Genomic DNA, 9,421 nt, shown 5'->3' on the forward strand with positions numbered 1-9,421 from the left:
TTGTTCAGCATCTTAGCTGTGGAGGGCAGTGTCACTGGCCCTCACATGTGGGATCCGAACCGGGGCCCTCTGGCATCCCAAACGAGTTCTTAACCATCGCGCCACTCGGCTGGCCCCAGTCCATTTACATTTAATGTGATTATTGATAGGTGCGCAGTTATTGCCATTTTATTATTTGTGTTCCTGGTCTTCGTTAGGCATATATTTATTTTTAATTGAGATATAATTCACATAACATAAAATTTACTATTTAAAAGTGTATAATTTGGTGGGTTTTAGAATATGTATAAAGTTGTGCAGCTATCACTGCTATCCAATTCCAGAACATTTTCATTACTCCAAAAAGAAACCCCATCCCCATTAGTAGTCAATACCAACCCCTCCTCCTCCCTATCCCAGCCCTGGAAGCCACTAATCTACTTTTCTACCTCTATAAATTTGCCTTTTCTGGACATTCATGTAAATGGAATTATGCAAAATATAGCTTTTTATATCTCGCTTTTTTCACTTAGGATAATGCTTTCAGAGTTCATTCATGTTGTAGCACATATTGATTGATACTTCATTTGAATAATAATATTCCATTGTACTGATGTACATACCCACTAGCAATGTATGAGGAGTCCAGCTTCTCCACATCTTCGCCAATTATTATTTTTTATGTTTTTAAAAATTAAAAAAAATTAATTGTGGTAAAATACGCAATGTAAAATGTACCATCTTAGCCATTCGTAAGTGTACAATTCAGTAGTATTAAGTACATTTACATTGTTGTGAAACCAATCTCCAGAACTCTTTTTTTGGAAAACTGAAACTCTATACCCATTAAACAGCTCTTCCTGCCTCCTGCTAGCCCCTGGCAACTACCATTCTACTTTCTGTCTCTATGAATTTGACTATTGCAGGCACCTCACTTAAGTGGAATTGTGGTATTTGTCTTTCTTGTGACTGGCTTATTTCACTTAACATAATGTCCTCAATTGTCTTTTGATTGTAGTTATCCTAGTGGATGTGAAGTGGTATCTAATTGTGGTTTTGATTTGTATTTTCCCAGCTTTGCACAGTGGCATTGTAGCCAATGAGGTTTATCCGAGGCGTGATTATTGCTAATTGATTTGTATTTTCCTGATGACTAATGATGTTGAGCATCTTTACATGTGCTGATTGGTCATTTGTACTTTGGAGAAATGTCTATTCAAATCCTTTGCCCATTTAAAAAATTAAATTTTTTTGTTGTTGAATTGTGAGAGTTCTTTATGTGTTCTGGACATTAGATCCTATTAGCTATATCATTTGCTAATGTTTTCTCCCATTCTGAAGTCTATCTTTTCACTTTCTTGATAATGCCCCCTTTTTTTTTTTAAGATTTTATTGGGGAATCGGGGAAGGGGAATAGATAAGTTGCTGTCCTGTTGTTCTTCGGTCTAGTTGTGGAGGACACTGCTTCACTGGCCCATGTTGGTATTATCATTGCGCTCTTCCCAGGTGAGGCAGATCGGTTGCTGGCCTCTGGATGGCCGCTCACGGCGGCTCTTGGCAGCTCACACTGGCTGCTGGCCGCTCATGCTGACTGCTGGCTGCACACGGTAGCCCATGGCAGCCCACTGCAGCAGGGGCTGCAGCCCACGCCATAGCCGGCAACTCATGGCAGCCCAGCTCCAGGTTGAGCTGTTGTTCACCATCTTAGTTGTAGAGGGCAGTGTCACTGGCCCTCATGTGGGATCTGAACTGGGGCCCTGCTGCTCAGAGCTGGCATCCCAAGCCAGCTCTTAACCAACGTGCCACTTGGCCAGCCCTTGATAATGCCCTTTGACATATAAAAGTTTTTAATTTTAAAATTTTAAGTACATTGCCTAATCCAGGGTTGTGAGGATTGACATCTATATTTCCTTCTATGAATTTGCAGATCAATTTGGGGAATGTTGTCATTTTATTTTATTATTTTATTTTTTTTAAAGATTTTATTGGGGAATTGTGGGAGGGAACATTGGGGAATCGGGGAAGGGGAACAGACAAGTTGCTGTTTGTTCTTCAAGTCTAGTTGTGGAGGACGTCGCTTCACTGGCCCATGTTGGTATTATCATTGCGCTCTTCCCAGGTGAGGCAGTCACTCGCCGGCCATTGGACGGCCGCTCACGCCAGCTACCAGCCACTCACAGTAGTTTATGGCAGCCCACTGCAGCCTACGCCGTCGCTGGTGACTCACGGCAGCCCAGTTCCAGGTCGAGCTGTTGTTCACCATCGCAGCTTCACTGGCCCTCATGTGAGATACGAACCAGGGCCCTGCTGCTCAGAGCTGGCGTCCCAAGCCAACTCTTAACTAATGTGCCACTCGGCCGGCCTGGGAGTGTTGTCATTTTAATAATATTAAGTCTTCCAATCTATGAGCATGGGATGTCTTTCCATTTACTTAGGCCTTCTTTAATGTTCTTCAATATTTTGTAGTTTTCAGTGTTCAGGCCTTGCACTTCTTTGGTTAAATTTATTCCAAGGCATGTTATTCTTTTTGATGCTATTATGAATGGTATTGTTTTCTTAATTTCATTTTTGATTGTTTATTCCTAGTGTATAGAAATATAGCTGATTTTTGCATATTTTGTATCTTGCAACTTTTCTGGGGTCATTCTAATATTTGTTGGTGTGGATTCTTGGGGATTTTCTATATATAAGATCATGTCATTGGCAAAATAGTTTTATTTTTTCCTTTCCAATCTGGATGTCTTTTATTTCTTTTTTTTTGCCTGATTGTTCTGGCTAGAATCTCCAGTATGATGTTGAAAATTAGTGGCTGGAGCAGCAGACATGTTTATCTTGTTCCTGAGCTGAGGCGAAGACTTGCAGTCTTTTGCTATTAAGTGTAATGTTAGCTGTGAGAAATGAATATGTTTAAAAAACTTTTATTTTAAAGTGATTATAGATTCATAGCAATTTGAAGAAGTAGTACAGAGAGGCCTCGTGTACCCTTCACCCAGTTTTTCCCAATGGGTACATCTTATATAACTATTGGTATGAGGTGTGTGTATAGTTGTCTGTCATTTTCTCACGTAAGTGGATTCATATAACCACCATCACAATCAAAGACAGAACTATTCCATCTCCACAAAACTCTCCCTTAGGTTACTTCTTTATAGCTATGCTCATCACCCTCTTTTTTCAACCATCCCTAACCTCCGGCAACCACTATTTTATTTTTTTTTAAAGAAATTTTATTGGGGAACAGCGTGTCCCTCCAGGAACCATTAGCTCCAAGCCAAGCAACCGCTTTTAATCCAGTTGTGGAGGGCGCAGCTCCCCGACCCACGCGGGAATCGAACTGGAAACCCCAGTGCTACAAGCCCATGCTCCAAACCACCTGAGCGAAACGGTCGCCCCACCATTATTTTGTTTTACACCTCTACAGTTTTGTCATTTTGAGAATGTTATATAAATTCATACAGTTTGAATTTTTGGTATCATGCATATTTTAAATTCAAGTTATTTTTCTTTGCTTTTTTAAACATAGCATCCCTTTCTTGTTTTATGGATGTAACTTCTCAAGTGTCTGAAGATAATGGTGCTTTTTAAAAAACTTTCTATTTCATATAATATATTTATTTTGAGAGTCCACTTTTTCTGATGTTATTTGCTTGGTCTTTCTTTATCATGTTGGAAGTTGTTGAGAGGTGGGTAATGGATAAGAATAGTTTGACTTACACATACCTTTAAAAAACATATTTTTAAATAAATTTTTGTACTTTTTTTGTGGTAAGTAGAACCATTTAAATTTGTTCCTTGGATCTCAGTATGCGCCATTTTGAAATAGATTTTTAGGAAGTCCTTGATTATTGTTGGGAAGTTTTTCTCTGAGAAGAAGTTATTTTTTTTTAAACTCTGGATTTTTTTTTTTTTTTTAGATTTTATTGGGGAATTGGGGGAGGGGAACAGTGTTGGGGAATTCGGGGAGGGGAACAGTGTTGGGGAATTGGGGAAAGGGAGTAGCAGCCAAATTGTTGTCCTTCAATCTTTGTTGTGGAGGGTGCAGCAAGCTCAGCTCCAAGTCCAGTCGCCATCCGGCAGCAGCAGCTCTCGGCCTCTAAACTCAAGGTGCTGTGTTCAACCTTAGTTGCCGGTGGGCGTAGCCACCATCCCATGCGGGAGTCGAACTGGCAGCCTTGTTGTTAAGAGCGTGTGCTGTTACCCCCTGAGCCCCCCAGGTGGCAGCTCAGCTCAAGGTGCTGAATTCAGTCTTTAGTTGCGGGCGGGCATAGCCACCGTCTCGAACAGGCATCCTTGTTGTTAGGAGCACGTGCTCTCACCAGCTGAGCCATCCTGCCACCCATTGGCAGCTCAGCAGCAGCTCAGCTTGGGCTCAGCTCACTGGCCCACATGGGAATCCAACCAGCGGCCCTGTGGCTCAGACCTCACACTCTTAAGCATGCTCTTAACCAACTGAGCCACTCGGCCAGCCCGAGAAGAAGTTTTTAAAGGCAGTGACAAAATCTTTCACCTTTGCTGCCACTATTATTTTGTGTATGTGAGAAAAATCTTTATTTTGATCAAGGTAATACATGTACATACATGTTTAAGTCATAATTCCACATGTGTATTATATATCCACAAACACACACACACATAGGTAATTCCACATGTACACACATATACACAGAAACAAGTTAATACAGACAGCAGTTTTCTGCCATATCTCTCTTTTTGTGATTGCTGTTCAATAGACAAATTACACTTTCAGCCTTCTTAGCTATGCCTACCATGTTATCTATTGACTTACTATGGAAGATGAAGATTCACTTACAGCATACCATTTACACACATGTAGCCCCACCCTACCCATGCTTTTCTTTCCCACATTCTTAATTAGGTACAGCCCAAGCTTTACCAGAGTTGTAAAATTTTCTCTATATAAAGAATTCTAATGGCTTTACACACACACACACACACACACACACACACACACACGGGATTGGGGGTGCCAAAAAGTATACATGTGAATTGTATTCATCTTTTGTTACCGGTATATATTATTACAATTTTAATACAGTGTTTTCCTTTCTTAAAATGTGTATACATTTTTTTGGCCCTCCATTTTCCTGCTTCTTTCTGGACTGTTTTACTCTTCCTTGGTTAGCCTTTTACCATTTTCCTTTGATTTTCTTTGATCTTTTCTCTCCCCTTTGCTCAATCCTATCTCTCTCTCTTAGTTTATTCTCTCATTTTGGTGAAGTGCAGCTTATAGTAACTTCCTGAAGAAAGGTGTATGAGAGGTAGTTTGCAGGTCTGAAAAAGTTTTTGTGGCTTTACATTTGACTGCTGGTTTAATTGGATTTAGAATTGTAAATTGAAAATCACTTAATTTTTCTCTAGAATTTTTCCATATTGTTCCATTGTCTTCAAGCTTCCCTCAGTATTGAGAAGTTAGTGTCATTCTGATTCTTGGTTCTTTATGATCTTTTTTTTTTCCTCTGGACACTTTCAGGGTCTTCTCTTATCGCTTTTATCTAAGGTATTAAGAAATTTTGTGATGCTGTACCTAGGCTTGGGTCTTTTTTCACTCATTGTGCTGCATACTCATTGGGACCCTTTAATCTGGAAACTCATGTTTTCAGTTTTGAGAAACTTTCTTGTATTATAATATTTCTCTGCTAAATTATTTTTCTAATAATTTTCTCTGCTTCCCCTGCTCCCAATTATTAGTTGGATGTTGGATCTCCAAGATTGCTTCTCTGGTTCCTTGCTTTCAATGAATTAAAATTTTTCTATTATTGAGTCCTTTCTTGTTTTGTGTAATAAAAAGATAACTTTGAGTAATAGTACAATTAGTGGCCAGTAGGAAATAAAAATAAAGTTACGCTACTTGACTTGTGATATAAGATTACTTGCTATTTAATTGGGGAGCCGTACAGATATCTTGTGATTATCCCAAATTCAAGCTCTTTCACTCAATATCTAATAAAGCAAACGTGCTGGTTTGCTAAGGTGTCATGAAATGAATAGAGTAGGTGCAATTTGAAGGAAAGTATACACGCAGAGAATCTAACACCTAGTATTGTGAGGTGCTCTTGCTATGAATTATGCAAAATAATCTTTTTGGTGTAATTTCATAGGATGGCTTTTCAGGATTGTCACCATACGAAAGGAGGAGACTGAAGAACATATCAGAAAATGCAAACTTTTTTGCTTCTCTTCAGCTGTCTGAGGTTTGTGTGGAGTTTCTAATTAAAACCAAGATGCCATTCCTTTTGCCACTAGGTCAATGAAATACTAATAGTATCAGGTTTCATAGTGTCAGATGGGGGAGGGTAAAATTAGGAGCAAGTTTTGCATTTAATAGAGGTTACCATATTTTATTGATTCCAGGACATTGTTTTCATTTTAATATTTTTGAAGTTGTCATCTTAAAACTATAACTGGCAGCTTCCCCCTCCTCACCTTTTGGTGGTGCATAAAGTAATGATGTCTTGTGAAAGAGATAGTTTTGGATTCAAAGAAATGGGGTATGTCTCAAGTGGTTTCTCTAACTAAAGGATAACAGGGAAGTGGGAAGGATGGGTTGAAAGATGTGAGAGGACAAGCTTTTTTTTTTTTTTTTTTGAGAAATCTTAAACTTTAAGACTAAATGGGAATACACTTTGTATAGGGAGCTTTTAGGATAAAATGGCCAGATGTATGCCAATGTTTTATAATCATTATAACTAAAGATATAATTTACATTAGTGTCTTTATACTGGGGCGAAAACTTCTGTGTGAGAGAATAGCTGTTTAGGAGGGTGTGTGATGTTTTCCCCCAAAACATATCAAACCCTTGGCTTTATTAAGTAATTAATTGATTTCTCTGAATACCAGACTCTCAAACATTCAGTGTGTGTTTTCATCTTGAGGGGAAGGAGTGTGAGTTAATATAATTTTATATAACTAAATTATATATATGTCATTAGTGAAAATGCATCAGAAATTTAGACAAAGTATCTCTGATTTTGATTTTGGTTAATAGAAATTATGATTTGATTTATATAAGTATAACCTATAAATAACTTATCTAGAAAATATCAAAGTAGGATTGATTGCCTTAGTAGTACAAGTTAAACCTGTTAATCTGTGATAGTGTATTTGATTAAATGTTTAATGTTTAATCATGTAAACGCATTAGCAACCTGGTTCAAGGTATCAGAATGTCAGTATTTTAGATAGTATTATATACTTTATTATTCATAGTATATTTGTCTCATGTCTACTATCAAGAGCAGTATCATATTTTAAGGATCTTTATTTCCTATGTAGACCTTAGTTTATGTGGACATTGTAGCAGATACTTAATATTTTAAAAGGGAAGCTATGTAGTTAAATTATTTTTATGTGTATATATTTTGTGTATTTTGCAGTCAGCTGCAAGGCTCCGTGAAATGATAGAGAAGAGACAGCCTCCAGAATCCAAAAGGTAAAAGATTTGGTTTACAATGTCTGCACCATGATATATTGGGGAGTCTTATAATTTGAAAAAATGGTTCGGCATAATAAAATAAGTAACAGATCAGAAACTCTATGTAATTTAATCCTAATCCTTACAGGCTTTCTGAAGGAATGCTACCTTTTAATCTTTATCAAAGGAATATAGAGGAAATAGAATCTCGAGAGCTGAACTTTGTTTATATTCAATACTGTTGCCACTAATGGAGGGAAATCTTTATTTCCATTAAAGTATTCTTATTTTTGCCTAGAAAACTATTATTCTTAAAGATTCTTCTACTTTTTATTTTTCTAGTTACCTTTTTGCTTCTTAATTTGTTCTTTCCCATTCCTAGAATAAAGGAAGGAAATGAACATTTATTGAACATCTATGAAATACAGTTCAGTGACCTAAAAATTTTGTCCTGTATTACCTCATTTAATTCTGACAACAACCAAATGTGGAAGGTAATATATCCATTTTGTGAGATAGAAAACAGGCTCAAAGAGGTAAAGTAATTTGCTCAAGGTCAAAATAGCTCATAAGTGGAAGCTTTAGGATTTGAATTCCAGGATTCCTTAGCTTACTACATTTTAGCAGTGCCTATGTATAAATGAAGAAACTAAAAATCTTGGCATCATTAGATCATTTGTTTAGTGCTAGTGCTAATGAAATATCACATCACTTAATTGGTTTGATTCCAATATAGGTCAATTAGCTTGAGAAAAGCTGAACTTAATCATGGCCAGATATTTGAGTATGAAATGTAAGAGGGACATCATTAATCCTGCAAAACAATAGCACTGGTTCTGTTGCCACTTGATTAATAGCTTTTTCATTTGTTCCTAAATGTATCGTTAGGTGATTCTCTTGTCGTGTTAACATCATAAGAGTACATTTTCATAAACCTAGATGGTGTAGCCTACTACTGTAATTGTACGCGTATTGCTATACTTTTATACGATTGGCAGAAGTAGGTTTGTTTACACCAGCATCACCACAAACACTAATTGTAGTTTAAGCCTTGACAGTTGGCTTTTCTTTTTGTAAAACAAGTGTCTGACTTAAGCTTTGATTGCCTAGGCATTCATTTCAAAGAGGCATCCGCCTTCAAGGAAGGCTATCTAGAATCAGTACACTGCCAGTCACTAGGTAAAGAGCCACGCCGCTCCCTGCGCTGAAGCTTCTTTGTTTTAGAGATCTTTGTTGACTTTGATAACTAACCATTTGAGCTACTTGTTTTTTTTTTCTTCCAGTGCTTTAAATTCTCACTCTTAGGTTTTAAATTTACCAAAAAAGAGTGATCCCTGGAAACCCTAGGACCCCACTCTCGACCCCAATAAAAGCAGAACCCCAGGCCCATGCTTTCCCTCTATATCCTGTGTGTCCTCTGGCATGTCTTGTGCTCACCAGGGTCACTAAGGAATAAACTTACTTTCTTCAAAGTTTCCTAATTATTGCTGAATGGCATCTTGCAATCATAATAAGAACCACAAGGTCAGTCCAGTTGTAACATTGGTTTAGAAAGCGGAGATGTCAGAGGGAAGCTCACTGGGGCCCAAGTGAGTGTCCCAGGCATTTCTAGCTGATAGCAATCAATAGACTGAGACTGGCACAAAATAGTGACACCATATGTTATATAGTGTTCCCACTGCTACCGAGTTGCTAGGTTAGGTGACAGGAATTTTTCAGCTCCATTATAATCCTATGGGATCATTGTGGTATATACAGTCCCTCATTGACCAAAATGTCATTAGGTGGCAAATGACTGTATGGGTATTAGTATCAAGTTAGTAGAGTGGAGGTTATATAATATACAGGAAAGAGCATAGCTTTTGAAATTTGACAAACTTGATTTCAAGTTTTTTTTTTTTTTTTTTAAGATTTTGGGGAATTGGGGGAGGGGAACAGCGTTGGGGAATCAGAAAAGGGAACAGACAAGTTGCTGTCCTTTTGTTCTTCAGTCTAGTTGTGGAGGACGTC

At 37.8% G+C, this 9,421-nt stretch overlaps 1 protein-coding gene across 1 annotated transcript in view; it reads left to right on the top strand.

Moving 5' to 3' along the window:
- The window catches only part of WDR76 (WD repeat domain 76), a 45,508-nt gene that overhangs the window by 9,686 nt on the left and 26,401 nt on the right, over positions 1-9,421 (top strand). The window contains exons 3-4 of the mRNA XM_019644851.1: positions 6,099-6,191; positions 7,374-7,429. Of these exons, the coding sequence (XP_019500396.1) occupies positions 6,099-6,191; positions 7,374-7,429 (149 nt within the window). The remainder of the gene's footprint in view (positions 1-6,098; positions 6,192-7,373; positions 7,430-9,421) is intronic.

This window comes from Hipposideros armiger, unplaced genomic scaffold (genome assembly GCF_001890085.2).
Source record: "Hipposideros armiger isolate ML-2016 unplaced genomic scaffold, ASM189008v1 scaffold_92, whole genome shotgun sequence".
NCBI classification, from domain to species: domain Eukaryota; kingdom Metazoa; phylum Chordata; class Mammalia; order Chiroptera; family Hipposideridae; genus Hipposideros; species Hipposideros armiger.